General features: G+C 33.7%; 4 protein-coding genes across 5 annotated transcripts; 1 reads left to right on the forward strand and 3 right to left on the reverse strand.

Annotated features, from left to right (window-relative positions):
* Nucleotides 1-29: 29 nt before the first annotated feature.
* Nucleotides 30-4,681, reverse strand: LOC126752424 (nuclear pore complex protein Nup154). Its single transcript, XM_050463213.1, has 2 exons — nucleotides 4,386-4,681; nucleotides 30-4,306 (listed from the first exon to the last, which is right to left on the reverse strand). Exon 2 carries the CDS (start codon nucleotides 4,299-4,301, stop codon nucleotides 87-89), a length of 4,215 nt encoding a protein of 1,404 aa, XP_050319170.1. The 5' UTR covers nucleotides 4,302-4,306; nucleotides 4,386-4,681; the 3' UTR covers nucleotides 30-86.
* A 738-nt stretch (nucleotides 4,682-5,419) lies between these two features.
* On the reverse strand, nucleotides 5,420-8,985 carry LOC126752432 (interferon-inducible double-stranded RNA-dependent protein kinase activator A homolog). 2 transcript variants are annotated; one of them, XM_050463224.1, is made up of 6 exons: nucleotides 8,866-8,985; nucleotides 8,436-8,717; nucleotides 7,816-8,177; nucleotides 7,460-7,745; nucleotides 6,995-7,132; nucleotides 5,420-6,375 (listed from the first exon to the last, which is right to left on the reverse strand). In XM_050463224.1, the coding sequence occupies exons 2-6, from the start codon at nucleotides 8,667-8,669 to the stop codon at nucleotides 6,127-6,129; spliced, it is 1,269 nt and encodes a 422-aa protein (XP_050319181.1). In that variant the 5' UTR covers nucleotides 8,670-8,717; nucleotides 8,866-8,985; the 3' UTR covers nucleotides 5,420-6,126. The 2 variants fall into 2 exon arrangements, with proteins under 2 accessions (XP_050319181.1, XP_050319182.1); XM_050463225.1 differs by lacking the exon at nucleotides 6,995-7,132.
* An 827-nt stretch (nucleotides 8,986-9,812) lies between these two features.
* On the reverse strand, nucleotides 9,813-13,226 carry LOC126752425 (coatomer subunit beta'). Its single transcript, XM_050463214.1, has 4 exons — nucleotides 12,738-13,226; nucleotides 12,057-12,676; nucleotides 11,418-12,000; nucleotides 9,813-11,355 (listed from the first exon to the last, which is right to left on the reverse strand). The coding sequence occupies exons 1-4, from the start codon at nucleotides 13,090-13,092 to the stop codon at nucleotides 10,118-10,120; spliced, it is 2,796 nt and encodes a 931-aa protein (XP_050319171.1). The 5' UTR covers nucleotides 13,093-13,226; the 3' UTR covers nucleotides 9,813-10,117.
* Nucleotides 13,227-14,063: 837 nt separating this feature from the next.
* LOC126752431 (ovarian-specific serine/threonine-protein kinase Lok) lies at nucleotides 14,064-16,826 on the forward strand. Its single transcript, XM_050463223.1, has 7 exons — nucleotides 14,064-14,340; nucleotides 14,501-14,658; nucleotides 14,720-14,828; nucleotides 14,899-15,170; nucleotides 15,251-15,431; nucleotides 15,490-15,724; nucleotides 15,798-16,826. Exons 1-7 carry the CDS (start codon nucleotides 14,211-14,213, stop codon nucleotides 16,105-16,107), a joined length of 1,395 nt encoding a protein of 464 aa, XP_050319180.1. The 5' UTR covers nucleotides 14,064-14,210; the 3' UTR covers nucleotides 16,108-16,826.
* The last annotated feature ends 48 nt before the right edge of the window (nucleotides 16,827-16,874 follow it).

The following is a 16,874-nucleotide window of genomic DNA, read 5'->3' on the forward strand; positions in this document are numbered from 1 at the left end:
TAAATACATTTTAAAACAAAAACAACGAATTTCTATTTTTATTTCTATATTTATATTGATGGATGATATAAAAAAATTTAAAATCTTCACAATAAATTATCCTGCAATTGGCATTGTAATGTTTTGAGCGCATTTCGCAGTTGTTCAGTATCAGGCTTTTGATAACAGAAACTTAAACAAGTTGATACGATATCCTGTGCTTTTCCAACAATGCGCCCTTTAGAACGGTTCCACATAGACCGAATTTGCCCACATAACAAGGTCACAACGCGTATGGAAGATTGCACCAAATGCCATTCATTTCCTTCATTTGCCCAAACACGTTCGTTCATTGAAATCATACGGAAGTAGTATTCCATTAAAAGATCAATATCTATATTCATTGCGACCAGCTTGTCAGGTACAATCCCCTCTGGAAAACGAAGTTGGCAGGCTTTCAATTCTAGCTCACGTATAATAAACGCTAATGGGAAACAGTGACCAGACTCTCGAAACTCTTTAACCAGCGATTCTATCTTGGTGAACAAACGTGTGCAACGTTCCTGTGTAGTACCTATGCCATCAACAGCCTTATTAATAATCTGACTCCAAACTGTTTCAATTAACAATGGATCATTGTGATGCGAACAGTTTAATATGGTTAGTTTACATTCCCACAAATCAAACGGATCAGCAAATTGTTGATAAAGTTGTGTAATATCGTATAACGTAAAATTAAGCTTTTCTATAGCTTGCACTGTATTATGATCCGTTGTTACATGTGAGGAAAGTGTATCCAATATGCACTTTTGAACTCGTGCAATTTCTAGTTTATCCTCTAGTTCTTTTAACAATATACCATTGGCAATCGAAAAACCCGAACTATCATTACGCATGCACATTACTGCCCGTGCTAGATATTCAATACGTTGATCCAGGGATATGGATTCACTCTCAGTACTTGCTAAATTATCTAAAATATGTGCAGCTTCTGCATGTCGCCCATTCTTTTCGTAGTATTTCCACAGAAGATCAACTAGATTTAGATTTCCCGGATTATTTACGACATTTCGGCGCAGAAATTCTCCTAGGCTTGGCTCTGGCAACGCTAATAACTCTGAAATCATATCATGTGCCATCAACCATTGATATATAGTTATATGCAGTAATGGGTCTTTTATATGTATAGCCAAATTTACTAATTTGCGTATTTGCACGCTAAAACTATTTTCATTGGTATCACACATATGTCTTTGAAATTCGAATTCTTGTGTTTCATTAGCATTGCAATGATTCTGATAGACAGTCTCCAACATCGAACGGATTTCTTTATAGCATGACATGCGAGCGGAATACGCAGTGTAACCCTCAGTGTCTTCGGTGGGCTCATCACTATTATAATACCGGATACCATATTCTTCCGGATCGATTTTTGCTGCACATGTTGCAGTTAATTCGATAACTCCTTCACCAAAACCAGCAGTTGAAAATTGTTGGCAAATATTTTGTAGAGGTAGATTGGGTGCGGCATCCTTACAAAGCTGTAGAGCCGTCCTAAGTTTTTCGTGCTTTCCCTCAGATGCGTCGCAACTTTTAGCCGACAGCAATATCTCAGTAGCTTTAAACGTGACAGCATCTTCGTGACGATACAAATTGGGACACACTTCACGCAATTTAGCTGATATTATACTAACGCTTGCATTATCTTTGAGATATGAATTGATTAAAGCAGCTATTAGTAAAGCACACGATTCAGTGCGAGTGAGTGTAAGATCGCGAAATGTACAGGAACTTAATGTCGTTTGTTCTTCCTTAGGCAATTGATTAGCAAGTACTTGGAACTGATGTTCACATAGAATTTTCCAAAGTGACATTACTTCGCACATATGCTTAACCAACTGATATAAAGCACTCAGTGATTGTTTCTCTTCATTTTGTGCTTTTTCTGTGACAGTTCTTTGATCGTGTGGTGTTAGTTGATTGTGAGAGGATAGCATATGACTATAACCATTTGAAATGTTCGTTTGAGTGGAGTAGGTATTACGTGTGAATCCAGATAAATCATTTACAGTATAAGCGTCCATAAATACTTTGAGCGAAAACAAATCTTCCAAAATCAATGTACAATCGGCCTGCGTTAATGTACTACATAAATTTGTGTCCACGCAACGTTTCTTCCATATTGGTCTAAGTAGACGAGCAACATATAAATATAAACCATCATGTTTTGCAGAATATATTACCGTAGAGTAGTCATTGACGATCAAGCCATCATGACCTGCATCTTGTCCAGTTATGGGACTTAATGGATACTGAGACTGTTGCATTGAAAGTGGTAACTGTGGTGAGCGAGCTATTTGATAGCCACCACCAACACCATGTGGCATCGGTGTTGAGACAAACATTTGCGGCGAGTTACGGTCAATACCATGATGCGTAATATTTAATGGAGGATTCATAGGGTTCATTCTTGATGTTCCTGCTTGTGGATTTGCAAGCATTTGAAAATGATAATATGGTTCTCCTCCGTATAATAGAAAAGACTGCGCCGCCCACAATGCCAGATCTGTGTTACGATACTGATCTGAACAAGCTATAAGTAATGCGGTTGTGCACGCCTCACACTCCGTTTGTATTTGGAAAAAAGTTTTAACAGCTTCATTGTGAGGGCCATTGTATGCCGTCAACAACTGCTGGAGTATGTCGACAGGCTTTAATAAGGCGATAATATGAGCACCTTGGTTTGTCAGCAACACCACTTTTTTAGGTTTTTTCGCTTTGCGTAAAACTGAAGTTATAGTTGACTCACATTTGTCTCGAACTTCAGATAAGCTCCATACTATACCGTCTAAATTAAGCATTGCCGTTGCTTCCGCCAGGTATGGTCGACTAAGAAATGGTGCTGAACTTATAGACCATAAGTGATCCTGATCCTGCTGAGACGTTGATACTAACAGTAGTGTTCCTTCGCTGTAATATGCCGAATGAACTTGCTTTGGCTTATTAAAAGTAGTGTTCGGTGTGTATCCAGGTGGTAGACGGACATGATATAAATATAAACCCTGTGGTTTACTGCAATCTTGTGTCGTCTGCGGCGATGCTCCACCGGGAGATCCAGGGTTTTGATAATTAGTGGATGTCTGTATCTGTATAGTTTGAGAAAGTTGTGTTTGCTGCAGTTGCGATTGTTGGTTAGGGTTATGTGATGAACTTAATGGCCTTGCAGCAAAAAATAATCGTACACCACACTGCGTAATAGCAAGTAAATTTAAATTTTGACTATCATCGCTTGATAAGGGACAAATTGATTTTATTTTGGCAAATATTGAATTATCAACAGTTTTTAATATGCTGCTGGCGCGCTGTGTAATTTCATTTTGTGATATCCTCGCAAAACGACGCATACTACCACAATCCGTACCCATATTCCACGCCTCTATAGATCCTTTTTCTGTTAGCGTATATAGTAGTTGCCGATTATCATCGATCACGATTTTAACTATGGGATCATTCTCCGCAAAAAGTTTAAGAAAACTTGGGACCATTGCTGATACCATACTCTGAGAATGATTTACTTTTTTACAGCGCTTTCCGAACCAACTCGAATCAGCATGATAATCGATTTCATAAAGGCAACCGTCTCGACCACCGAGGAAAATTCGTCCATTTTGACTGCATTGAACAACATTAATAGCAACATTATCTGAATTTAAAATAAATATTGGTTTATTCATAAGCTGCATTTCTTCAAAAGTGGTAGTGCTTTGCATGTTTCGCATTGGAGAAGAAATAATTTTGGTGGTATCCGCAAATGTAACGCCCAAAACAATAATTTCAATTGGAGTCGTCAAAATTAATAAGTATTTCACATCGTTTATGAACACTCCGGGTTTAGGCTTTGCCAAACCTACACTAACAATTAAATGATTCAGTCCATCATAATAAGCAACATCTCGCGCTTGTTCATATGTCCAAATATAAATTTCTGAGTCAATCGTTAGCCACGCTCTTCCGATTTCCGGAAACAATCCCATCATACAATGACATTTTATATGTTTGAAATGTTCTAAAATTTCAGAAGGAATAGGAATTTTATTGACTGTATGTACTTGCATCGCCGATTTAGGGCCCACTGATAAACTCGAAATATTTTGATAATCATAATCATTTAATCCGCTAGCTGTTGCGAAACCGTGCTGTGCTACTCCTGTAAGATTTATTTTAACATCCAGCAAACCCGGAGACGAACTATCTCTGATATCCATTCGCTCCAATATATTCCCAGCCATATCCAAGAAATCTATTGGACTAATTGACGGCATTTTATCTTTAATATTTTAAAAGATTAATGAAACACATTAATGTATCGAATATATACACATATATTTTAGTAATTTAAGCCTTACCTACTATAATTTGTCATAAACTAAATGAATATATGTCTGGTAAGTCGGATTTCTCCCGCGTGCAATTATTGTTACGAAAGGTGTAAATTTTCTTGTCAGATCCGTAATGCTTCTTCGAAAAGTTTCGCTTTAATAACAAATATTTAGACAGATGTTATCACTAAAAATATATCCTCAACACAATTAATTAAAATCACTTTCTTGTATTTATATCGGCCAAACATTCGCACATTCGTTTTGCCGCGAATCGCACAAAATATCTCCACACCGGCGAAAATTTTAAGCGAGACCTAATAATACCAAGGTTGCTTTCATATTTATCTATTGTGAATGATCTGTTGCAAAACCTACAGTTGCGAGTAATACTAATTATAACTTAGAGCAAGATATTTATTTCTATTTTAAGTCCTTCTTAATATTTTAAGTAGAATAAATACCTTTTGTTTTCTGAAAAACTTGAATATTTGATATTTTAATGATTTTATGTCAAAAAGGTGTTAATACAAAAGTTTTAGATCGTTTTATTACCTACAACTTTGCCATATAACTTTTGTCTATAGTACTCGTAGTTTGTCCTGAAATTGAGTTACTGCGCTTTTAACCCTTAAAAATTCAACCACGTCTTTACCCTTTCTCTTCCCGAAGTCACATTGTCCGCATCGCATCATCCTTTAATTTCTGTTACTTTATCTTTCGTTTCCAATGGGGTTCATCCGACAATAACTTATTTTGTTTTTAAAAATTATCTATTCTGGACTACTCGTTAAAATAAGTAGCTTCTTGAATTTGGAACCTTATTTTTAGGCATAAACTGAAATTCAGGTGGCGTTAAAAAAATTGGAAATAACAAACACACTGATGTAACAAGCTAAAATTTATAATTCATTTACAAACCTGATGATCATACAACAATGTACATACATACATACTATATGTTCTTTTATCAGAATCGATAAAGTTGGTCGGGTAGAATATTAGCCAATGCCACTGCGAATGAAATTTCTTAAAATAAAGAATCCAAACATATAAGTACATTTAATTTTCTGAAATCGTAATTTATTCGAGTTTTCTGCAATAAATATTAAAACTAATTTTTATTGTTGTCGAATTCATGGTAATTGTGTACATATGTTATTTGTATATAGTTTGCTGATTTCAAACAGTTCTGCACGAACATATCTAGGTATAATAAAAAATTTATGTTTATTTATAAGTGAGTGCGACTTATTCTTTCTTATGACCATAAGTCATATTCATAATCAGCATATTCATATGAAATTTTGTTTTCGTGCTATATGCAATTTTTAAATCATTTCCACTTCAATTGATTTTTTGTGATGTATGCATACAATATTCTTATTGTATTTAATGATTGCATTTTGTAAACAAAAAAAATTTAATTCCGTTTGGTTTCAAATGCAAAACAAATATCTTCTTTTTTTTTTAATACCTCATCCAACAAAAATATTTAATTATAAAATTTTACCTTTATTTAGAATTAAGTTAATTAAAGTTTTTAACGAAAATATTGAAAATTTACAATTCTTCCTAATTTTTTTCATACGATTCTTTTAGCAATCGGTCCTTAAGCAGAAATACACTAGAAATTTTCCGCTATTTATTCACTGGACATCAAATATTTGTTATCACTACCATCTTACATTTGATTCTGCCTTATAAGGTTGCATATCTCTCACGACTGCCAAATCTTAATACTTTAACAATCAAGTTTTTTTTTTATTTATTTCTTTGTCATAATTTTTAAGTACTCCAATGCATTTTGTGCAGCCTGCTTCTGTGCATCAGCTGCTGTTGGGCCAGAACCATGGCATACACCGACCGGCAAAGTTGAAAGCTGAACCAAACATTGGCATTGGTCTGTAAAGGTTTTCTCCTCTATATCAACGTAAGTAACTTCAAATTGATTCTCATTGGCGATTTCGGACAATAATTTAACATAATCAATTTTTGGACCTTTTAAACACGTTTTCTGCAAATATATAAAAAGAAATGAAGCGTATTAAATATTGTTTGACTTAACATTAAACATATGCATACATATATGATGTAAAATAATCCTAAAACTTTCAAAACTTTTTTGTCTGAATATCCAATTCTTTATATGTAGAACAATTTTTGTAAGCCTAAAATTTAATATAAATTAAGCATCATACAAAACAACCGAAAAAAGTTTACTTCTGTTAACATTGTATTTATGTATACACCTCATAAATACAAATTATTCAATACAAGAACTTGATTGTGCATGCGCATTCTTTTTTTTGTGCAATTTGTATTTGATTTTATTATGTTTTATCTCTAATGATCGGAAATTAAACTGTTTTTAATATATGATATGTAAAAACTACTCTTTTAATTTCAGTTTCTTGCAAGAAATTTCTTTACCATTACATCAAAAATAACTCCTGTTGAGCTTATAACATGGCGAATATTAGTATCTAATGCACACTCATTTACAGTTACATACGTAGATATACAGTATACTATAAAAAATATTGTTTAAATGATTCATTGTAATAGGCGAACAAATTATCATAGCTCTTTTCTCCAAATAATGCAACAATATAACGTTTATGTAAGCATCTCACCTGCAACTTCAATAATTTTTTTCCGGTAGCATTTTTAAGTGTTTTATGAAACTGTGAGACCTTATTACTATGCTGGCTCGTTAATGTAGGCACAGTGATATCTTTCAAATCACCATAATAATTAGAACAGTTACGATTCTGTAACGAGAAAGCGAAATCACAAGTCATGGATCAATTGTTGTAATTTTTACTGTTTAAACATACGCCAAATAGTTTGGGATATATATATTTGTGGGTTAACAGTAGTCGGACATAAACCGGTCTTTCCGATTACTTACACCCGACTATTAAGAGCACAACTCTCAAGAATTTTTTAAATGTTTGAAGAAAGTATCAGCATTTGAATACTTTAAGAATTAGTATCTTTTTACAAATTCCATATGGTGACTTGAAATGTATCGACGAATTATTGAATTTTGTATAGGTACTTATCAAATTTGACATATCACAGGAATTATCACTTACATCTCCATCCAGATCGACACGCATTGCTTCCGATATCTGATTGTTGTCCAATGGGTTTTCTTGTAAGCGCGTCCACATTTTATGAGCTGCTAGACGTTTGGCAATTTTCTTACTTTTGCCTTTTCCAACTTCACGATAATTAAGAATAGAACAGGCAATTGTAAATAGTCGTTCATGTGGTAAACCGACTTCAGTTTCTGTCTCATAAGTTGGTGGTGGCCAGCGACGAGACATACACATCTCCTGCAACCATCCAATTGGGTTTCCAACTATTTTATCGGCGCCACTATAAAAATGGAATTGCCATAAATACAAATACGCCTTTCATCTATTTCTAATAGGATCTGTATACGTACTCGCCACTGCCAACTGCATTTGCGTTGGCTTCGTTGGCTACATTTGTAGCAGTAATACCACCAGTTGCTGCACCAATTCCAACACCAGCACAAGTTTGGGCTGCGTCAGGTAGCTGTACTCCAGTTAACTTATCAATTAATGCACGTGCAGCTGAATGTTTAGCCTCTTTCTTGGAGCGTCCCGCGCCCATTGCTGTAAACGGCACATCCTTGTCGTTAAAAGCGACACGATAACGAAATGTGGGCTCATGAATGGCGCCCTCGATTTGCACCAACTCATAGTTAGGAGTTATTCCTCGGCGACTCAAGAGCTCTTGCAAAATGGAAACCGGTGTTTTCATAGCCAGTCCATTGCTATCGGTCTGAAAGTGGAAAATCCTTGTTATATCCATAAGGCAAAATGTAAATAGTATTAAAAAAAAATGTATATATTAGTTAAAATTTAATACGCAATATGGTTAGTAGAATCAAATATTTTTTCAAGAACTTATTGTCAATAAAAAGGATATGACAAAAACTCCTTCGTTTATGAATATTTTTAAATACTTAATTCGCCTGAAAACTTTTTTCATTTTGAAAAAATTATATTAATAACACCTATAGTTTTAAATTGTCCTTACCAATCTTAACTCCTCAATAGCTAATTTGCTGGTTGTGGCAGTTAAATCTGCCATTTTATCCTTTTTAGACTTCATGGGTCTTGATGCCAGCTCAATTTTTGGAGTTTGCATATGACCGTTTGTAATGTTATCCAAACTGGTAAGCACGGACGGTCCAAGATCATCATACTGACGTCGTGGTGCAAATCCAGTCCGTTGTTGGGGTTGATGTTCATTTCCCTGAATATTATCCATTTTATTTTTACTGCTTTTTTATTAGATCAATTTTTATTTTGAAGATAGCTGGAAAAAATAAAAAATCACACACACTTATCCATACAGAAAACAATCAACTAAGAAAAATCGATATTTTGAATGTCACTTATAGAACAAAACATATCAAATTTGTATAGCGAATTTCTATTTTGTTGGTAATAAAATATCTAATTACCTGCTAGTTGTGATTTGCACTGATTTTTATTTAAAAATAAATTATAATTTGCATTAAATTTATCTTCAAATAAAGAGCAGCAAAATCCTTCCCCACGAGACGTAGAGAAAAAGTGAACTTAAAACAAACATATATCAATGTTCCTATTGTTAATAGAATCGAAACATTCGTAACAACTCAAAGATAGAGTAACCATATTTTTGTTATGTCAAGACACCTAAATGAATATAATTAATCTTAACATATAAAAGTATATATCATTTTTAATACAGTTTGGAATTTAACAGTTATTTAATGAAAGCAAACATGTTGTAGACAGCAACTTATTCCAATTACTTGAATTGGAAAGAAAAAAATAAAATAAGAGAATAAATAAAAAAGTGTTTGTTTTGATTTTATATATGCGATAATTCAAATTTCTCATCTGTAATTTCCTACAGTGATACCGTGGTATATGTAGATATGTTTGTCATATAATGAACATATGAGTTTAACATTTACTACAGTGTGTATGTATGTATTCCCTTAAATTACACCGGCTTCATTTATACAAATCGCTTAACCCCGTTTGCACGACTTTGCATTAAACAAAATTAATATAATATATGTTAATGGGTTCAAGGGCATTTTCCTTCAATAATGTGTCTTTTTCTTTGTAAATCATCTGAAGAAAATTCTGTACTAATTGACCACCAGGTGAAGCTGATTGCATACATTTTTTAATGTAAATGTAAATAACATATACACACATATACCGGGCTATTAAATATTATTACCAACTTTGTAGTCATTTCTTATAATATTAATGGTTTTGATTCAAATAAACGTTTTATGAGTACAAATCCTCAAAACGAGAAATGTACTGTTGCAGCAATATTGGTATACGTTGAGTTTTAATGCCATATTAAATATCAAATAAAAAATAACTTTTTTGACTAACATAAATGTTCGCTATAAGTATTTCCTTTATTGTTTATTATATTAAATTTATACAGAATGCTTAAAAATTTGCGCAACGTTGATAATTGCGTAGTATCGCTACTGATCGTATGTATGTTTACAAAGTCTAAACTTCGGTCTGATAAAAATATTAGACATATTTTTTTCCCATTAGTACTGTTGTTACATAGAATGAAGAACAATATCTCAATGAAAAACTTAATAAACAATAAACAGTTCATATTTGGGAATAAGTTTCTAAATGTATGTGTAATAATTGTATTATGCAAGTTGTGTTTTGATAGCGCTTGACTTAGTCATCACTAAGAAAATCATCATCTAAATTCACATCTGTCGTATCAATGTTATCGTCCAATGTTACTCCCTCAATTTCAAGGTCTAATTCATCGTCAATGTCATCACCATCGTTTGCCAGTCCATCTGATGACTTATTTAATGCAGATGCGGCTGTAGATGTAGTAGCAGCGGCGCTTGTAGGTGGAATTACAAAGTCATCACTTTTCTTATATGATTGAACTCCAGGCTTGCCGTTACTTTCAAATATTCCACGTTGTTCTGCAGCATACATTTCTTCGATAGGATTGCGTTCAATATTGAGTGGTATTTTGGCGGCAGCAGTAGCTGGTAACTTCTTTGACTGTGTTTGTTGTAGAAATTCCTCGGCGCGTAGAGCCTCTCCAAGACCAGGGAAGAGATTTTCATATTTAGCTGGATCAGCGAGAGATTGACCAGCTTTCTCATTGAATTTGGCCAACTCTTCACGCCAAAGTTCCACTACACGGGACATTTGGCTGGGAATGTACGTACGCGCAAAGAATGCTGCTTCGGGTAAACGATTCGTCTCAATTAAAATGTCCAAGCAACGTTGTACATCTGCTCGAACGAAGGAGGAGAGGAATGCTATATTGTGCCGACCTTGACTTGAACTGCTTTCAGCTACTTCCTCCAACATTTTGTCATCCCCTGATGATGTTGCTAACAGCAAAAGACCACTGAAATCATTCGCCTTCTGCATGCACTCTTTTACAAGTTGCATGTTATTTTTACGAGAGGCAACGTCTGCTAATTGTGACCACTTTTGAGGATTTTCTGCTTCACGTGCTAATTTCAAAGCAACCTCCAATTCCCCGATTTGCAATGCCAAGTCGAATTTATGATCAGGATCTGTAGAGACTTGTAATGCTTGCGGCTTAAAGCCTTGCTTTTCCAAGAAATGGGCTACACGTGTGCGATGCTCTTTTGGTATTGTGGGCAATACCAGATCAGCCCGTTCGAAATCACTACGCATAACAGCAGTTTGGTATTCGAGTACAGAAAGCAAAAGTGAAAATGAGATAACATTCAATTCTTTATCACCCAAATACAGTCGGTTGTCTTTTGGTACGTAACCAAGTAAATACATTGTGCGATCCAAGTGAGATATAGTGACAATTTCTCCACCAACATAGTAATTAATACGATTTACTGAATTAGTATATATGAAGCAATCTCCAACCCAAATACCAGTTTTTACAACTTCGTTGACTTCCCCTGAAACGACAATGGTTTTAAAAATGTCTAAAATTTATCAAAAATTTAGTATAATATCGTACCTAAAACATCAAAGGCGCTTTCGATACCGTCATCTTCGAGCCCTTGCTTGCTCTCTAAGGCAGCTGCTATGGCTGCTGTGTCTATAGACAGAACAAAATACGATTCATCAGTAGCAAGGCACACCAACGTGCCAGCTTCATTCCAGAATACATGTCGTGGTTGCACTTCAATACGTCGCACCAACTGCAGTGTTTCCCAGTCATAAAACGCCAATCCAGACGATGTTTTAACTCCGAATAAATAGCCACCATATATACTTTCGGCGCCATATTCTGGTGTGAAACTCTTTCTTTCTTTAAAGTTGCGGAAAAGGCGTACTGTTCCATTATTTTCTCTAATAGCATACTCATTACTCTCCAGAGCCCAAACGAATTCTTGGGCGGAACCAAATGCTTTATTGCGCAAAGCCATGGATGTATATATTATATATTCGCCATCACCACATACGACCACAAAACGACCATTGGGGTTGTGCGCTATTGTCTGAGGATAAATTTCGCATGCTCCCATATCCTTAACCGCAACCGGTAAACGCTCTCCATCTTTGATTTCAGTATCATCAGCCATTGCTTTTAAGTTAACCTGTAAAATATTGTATATTAATAAGTCATGTCATATGAGTATAGTTAGGTGCTTACTTGTTGCATTTCAGAGTGCTTGGCCCAAATTATTTTCGATCCAATTACATCCATTGACATTGCTGGTTCTTCACGACCTACTTTTATTATGATTGATCCTTCATCATATCCAAGAGCAACATTATTACTACCCCGCATGCATGCAATTGTCCAGACACGTTCAAATCCATAGTTAAGACAGGTTTCCAAACGGTAAGTGCCTGAGTGCCAGATGCGAACTGTGCCATCTTCGGAACCGGTTAATACAATAGGCAATTCCGGATGAAAACAAACAGCAGATATATTTTGGGCATGTCCCTCCAAAGTTTGAACACACGTTTTATTTTGATAATCCCAAATCTTTACAAGTCTGTCATCTGCACCAGAAATAAGATAAGGTTTATCACCTCCATGGTAGTAGTCGATACAATTAATTCCTTTTTCGTGTCCTTCAAGTGTGAAGTTGGCGAAGGTTGAACCGAGTTGCCAAACTTTTACTGTTCGATCAAGAGATGCCGATGCGAATGTGTTATTATCTTTTGGATTGAAAACAATCTGCATAACGTAGTGTGTATGCCCCTCAAATACACGTTGGCATGCCCACATTTTTTCCCAATTCCACAATTTTATAAGCATATCATCTGTATTCAAATATTTACTATATATTTCTAATGTATAATAATAATAAACAATATTACATACCGCTGCTTGTCAGTATGAGCGGCTGTGTAGGGTGTACGGCAATGCATCGTAGATAATCCGAGTGAGCCTCGAATGAATGAAGCTTTTCAAGAGTGTTGTAGTTAAACACACGGATTTGCATATCATCTGATCCGGTGATGAGCCAATTTTTCCTTGCCACAAAACGACCACAACGCACCGGCACATCACACACCTCAAAATCTTTTACCAATTGTTGATTTTCATAATTCATAATGTGTACGTGGCCATTGTAAAGTGCACACAACATCCATGGCTCTGTCGGATGAAGATCAACACATTTTACACGATCCGAGCGCGAAGTTAAACGACGTTTTATGTCTAACTTTAGAGGCATTTTATGTGAATAATGTTATTAACTTTAGTGTATTAAATGTATTTAAAATTGTCATTAACTTTACTAAAACAACAGAATTCTAATTTTCTTCACCACTTGCACATATGAGAAAATTGGATGACGTTTTCTTGCAAAGATTACTGTCAAATTAGAACAACAAAGTTGCCAACACCATATACAGTTGCGACACAGGGTTCATTAGAGGAATTCATTTACAAAAGTTAATAATGCAACGATCTTCTCGATAAATCGTCTACCTTGTAACTCACTTTTGAGTTCAATCACTGGATTGTTAAATAAAAGTCTCAATTCCATGCCTATATACTTATATTTATTTTTAATTTAAACAACTTAAGGCTTTATTATTAATTATTCGAATTTATAATCTATTACGTATTGGTATTCGTCACAATATTTTGAACGAATAATTGTTTGACCTACAAAAATGGTCCTGTTATAATTATTATTTTATGATTACGAAATTGTTTATTCATTAATTATATAGAAACTGGAATCATTATTAAAAAAACATCAACACTAACACCATAATGTCGAAATCAAATACATCCATCAATAAAAATGTAAGTCTTTTGCAGTAACTAAATACATATGAATAGATGGTTAAAGACGAATAATCATAAAAATGTACAAAATGAAGACTAGAAAAATTAAAAAGAAGGAAATATTCGTAAGAAAAAGCACTCTCTCTACAACAACCTTAAAATTTAATCATGAACTAGAACTATCCAAGCACAATTAATTTGTTTTTGAGATGAGAATTCTTGCTTCTGAAATTGCGTTTTGGTTCTTTCTTAATTATTTCCTAAATGATGAAAGATTTTGTGATCAAATAAACATTTAAAGACTTTAAGTAACTAACTTAATTAAAAAATGTGGTAACTATCATAATGGAAAGTGGAATGTAAAACGGAAGAATCTGTTCCCATTTTATATTGAAAAGAAGTTAGCCGCGAAGTATTGAAAAATAATAACTGAACTTTTAATGTTTTTTGAGTGTGTTAAAAGATTAATTTTTACAAAATCATCAATATTTTTGGGACTTCGCAATTTTATAATTTTGTTTTGTTATAGTTTTGGGTAATTTTCATATAAGTGTGATGGCGCGCCATGCTAATATTGCCACTCAAAGTCAAGCCTCTAGTATTTGGGGCCAAACTCAGAGTCAACCCATAGAGAATATAATCTGGGGACGTTTGTATGGAAAGAATATCAAAATGAATTCTATAGGTAAGTTTGTAGTTTATATTTAGTAAAAGAATGAAGCGTTCAGTAAAGTCTATAAAACCTGCATGTATATTGAGACTTAAAATTTCTAACTAAATATTTACAAAAAATAAAACTAAATGTTTATTTATTTTGTACCTGAATAAAATTATTTCATTGTTAGATCTAAATGCCGATGAATTTGCAGCTGGCAGAGGTGAAACTTGTAATTTAATGTTAACTTTGGACTATTTGCCAGAAAAAATTCTTTATCGCATATCGAAGATACATTTTACATTGAAGCGGGAAAATTGTGATATATCTAATCCAGTTTATATTGAAGTAAGTTGAAATGAGTATACTGTTTTGTTTTTATTTTTTCAATCAAATTTGTATTCTAAAGGACAACTCTCGAAATGGGACATTTATTAATGGTGAACGAATTGGTATGAACAAAACCAGAATTTTGAAAAACGATGATGTTATTTCTCTTTGTCATCCTACGAACAAAGGTAGCGGTATTATAATTGTATTTTATCCTTATTTAAGTGTATACATAAATATTGTTACATTTCTGTTTAGCTTTTGTATTCAAAGATTTATGCCCAAACGAAGCACTAGGCTTACCAAAAGAAATTACATCCACTTATTATGTGAGTCGCAAATTGGGTTCTGGTGCTTGTGGGTTAGTTCGTTTGGTATTTGATATACGTTCATGTGAGCAGTTTGCAATGAAAATGGTTAAGAAAAACCTACTAAGCGAATGTAATGCTATCAGTCGTAACAAACAATTAAATTCCAATGACCCTGAAAAGGTTCTTAATGAAGCGAATATAATGAAGAGTCTTTCTCATGTAAGTGGATTAAAAAAATAATTAACATAAATTTGTTTAAAATACATAATAAAAAAATGTATATTTTCACGATATTACAGCCCTGCGTTATCAAGATGCATGATATAATTGATAAACCCGACTCTGTTTATATGGTGTTGGAATTTATGAAGGGGGGCGATTTACTGAATCGCATTATAACAAACAGAAATCTCTCAGAACCGATATCCAAGTTATTTTTCTACCAAATGTGCCATGCTGTTAAATATTTGCATGATAAAGGTAAATTTTTGCGTTTAATATCTTTTATATAATTATAATCAATTATGTATTCATTTAGGCATAAGTCATCGGGATTTAAAACCTGACAATGTATTACTGGAATCTTCGAACGAGGAAACTTTATTAAAAGTTTCCGATTTTGGTCTAAGTAAATTTGTGCAGAATGATTCTGTCATGAAAACGTTGTGTGGAACACCATTATATGTAGCACCTGAAGTGCTACAAACCGGTGGACGAGGGGCTTATACGAAAAAAGTGGATATCTGGAGCCTTGGTGTTGTTCTGTTTACTTGGTAACATTTTATTATTATTTACTTGATTATTCAAATATTTACTAGTTTACTTAAATGTTCGTTTTCTATCTAGCCTAAGCGGTACATTGCCTTTTTCGGACGATTTTGGTACACCCGCTAGTGAACAAATAAAGCACGGGCGTTTTCGCTTTAGTCATCCTACGTGGAAAAAGGTTTCTCAACGTGCTACTACACTTATAAAAGAAATGCTGATTGTGGACCCTAAAAAACGGCCAACGGTTGATGATGTTCTGAAGAGCAGTTGGCTTAAAGACAATGAAATGTTACGTAAAGCTAAAGCGTTAATGCAGTTAAATACAATGGATATTGATGAGGAAGAGGAAAACTTTTTACAACCACCTAAAAAGCGGGCAAGAAGATGAATTGTTATGTTCTAACTATTGTGCTTTAGGTATATTATATTTGTTCAAGCAAGTGTATTTTATGAACTGTTTTCAGTGTAATCTGTGTATCACAGAATTAATTACTTCTTATATTATTGTCTAAGAAAAATGTATTTTAATTTTATTGTTTAAAATAAGATCAACGAAAAATAATGCTGTATACGGCAAATGATACTTTAATTCTTGATATTATTTGAAATACTTAACTTGACAGCATGAGTTTTTTGATATTACTTATTGCACCATATATATAAGAAAAAAAGTATGAAAATGGTTATTTTTTTGTTAAATATTATTAATATGTGTTTTTTTGTGTTTCGTTAATACTTTACACTGTATACATAAATTTAGCCTGAACAATATTATATGTGTGTTCAAGAAAATGTTCAGAAAACATGTCAATCCTGCAGTTGCTATGAGTGTAAAACTATACACATACATACAATGTGGCTAAATGTACAATATAGGTATACTTATAGGTAATTGCTCAATTTCATTAATATTTAACATAAGATACGCAGATATAACGTGATAATGTGACCTGTGTGCCAAATATATCCATTAATGTTTATACACACACAACTTTTTGGCATTTCTTGATATACAATATTTACATTTATAATATTCAAATATAGATGTTGTTGATATATAAAACAGAACTAATTAATTAATAAATGAAAGTGACTAAATTTTTCACATTTGTTGTGTACCATCTCAATTTTCTTGAACCAAGTTATTCTCAAAGG

The sequence above is a fragment of the Bactrocera neohumeralis genome, chromosome 3 (assembly GCF_024586455.1).
Source record: "Bactrocera neohumeralis isolate Rockhampton chromosome 3, APGP_CSIRO_Bneo_wtdbg2-racon-allhic-juicebox.fasta_v2, whole genome shotgun sequence".
Classification (NCBI taxonomy): Eukaryota; Metazoa; Arthropoda; class Insecta; order Diptera; family Tephritidae; genus Bactrocera; species Bactrocera neohumeralis.

Excerpts from the sequence above, each read along its gene's own strand:
- LOC126752432 (XM_050463224.1), bottom strand. The coding sequence starts at position 8,669 with ATGGATAATATTCAGGGAAATGAACATCAACCCCAACAACGGACTGGA. Across the intron at positions 7,746-7,815 it reads AATGCAGTTGGCAGTGGCGA|TGGCGCCGATAAAATAGTTG; the intron begins GTACGTATACAG and ends CCATTTTTATAG. Across the intron at positions 6,376-6,994 it reads AAAAATTATTGAAGTTGCAG|AAAACGTGTTTAAAAGGTCC; the intron begins GTGAGATGCTTA and ends ATATATTTGCAG.
- LOC126752424 (XM_050463213.1), bottom strand. The coding sequence starts at position 4,301 with ATGCCGTCAATTAGTCCAATAGATTTCTTGGATATGGCTGGGAATATA.
- LOC126752431 (XM_050463223.1), top strand. The coding sequence starts at position 14,211 with ATGGCGCGCCATGCTAATATTGCCACTCAAAGTCAAGCCTCTAGTATT. Across the intron at positions 14,659-14,719 it reads CTAATCCAGTTTATATTGAA|GACAACTCTCGAAATGGGAC; the intron begins GTAAGTTGAAAT and ends TGTATTCTAAAG. Across the intron at positions 15,725-15,797 it reads GGTGTTGTTCTGTTTACTTG|CCTAAGCGGTACATTGCCTT; the intron begins GTAACATTTTAT and ends TTTTCTATCTAG.
- LOC126752425 (XM_050463214.1), bottom strand. The coding sequence starts at position 13,092 with ATGCCTCTAAAGTTAGACATAAAACGTCGTTTAACTTCGCGCTCGGAT. Across the intron at positions 12,677-12,737 it reads GCTCATACTGACAAGCAGCG|ATGATATGCTTATAAAATTG; the intron begins GTATGTAATATT and ends ATTTGAATACAG. Across the intron at positions 11,356-11,417 it reads AAGCGCCTTTGATGTTTTAG|GGGAAGTCAACGAAGTTGTA; the intron begins GTACGATATTAT and ends TTGTCGTTTCAG.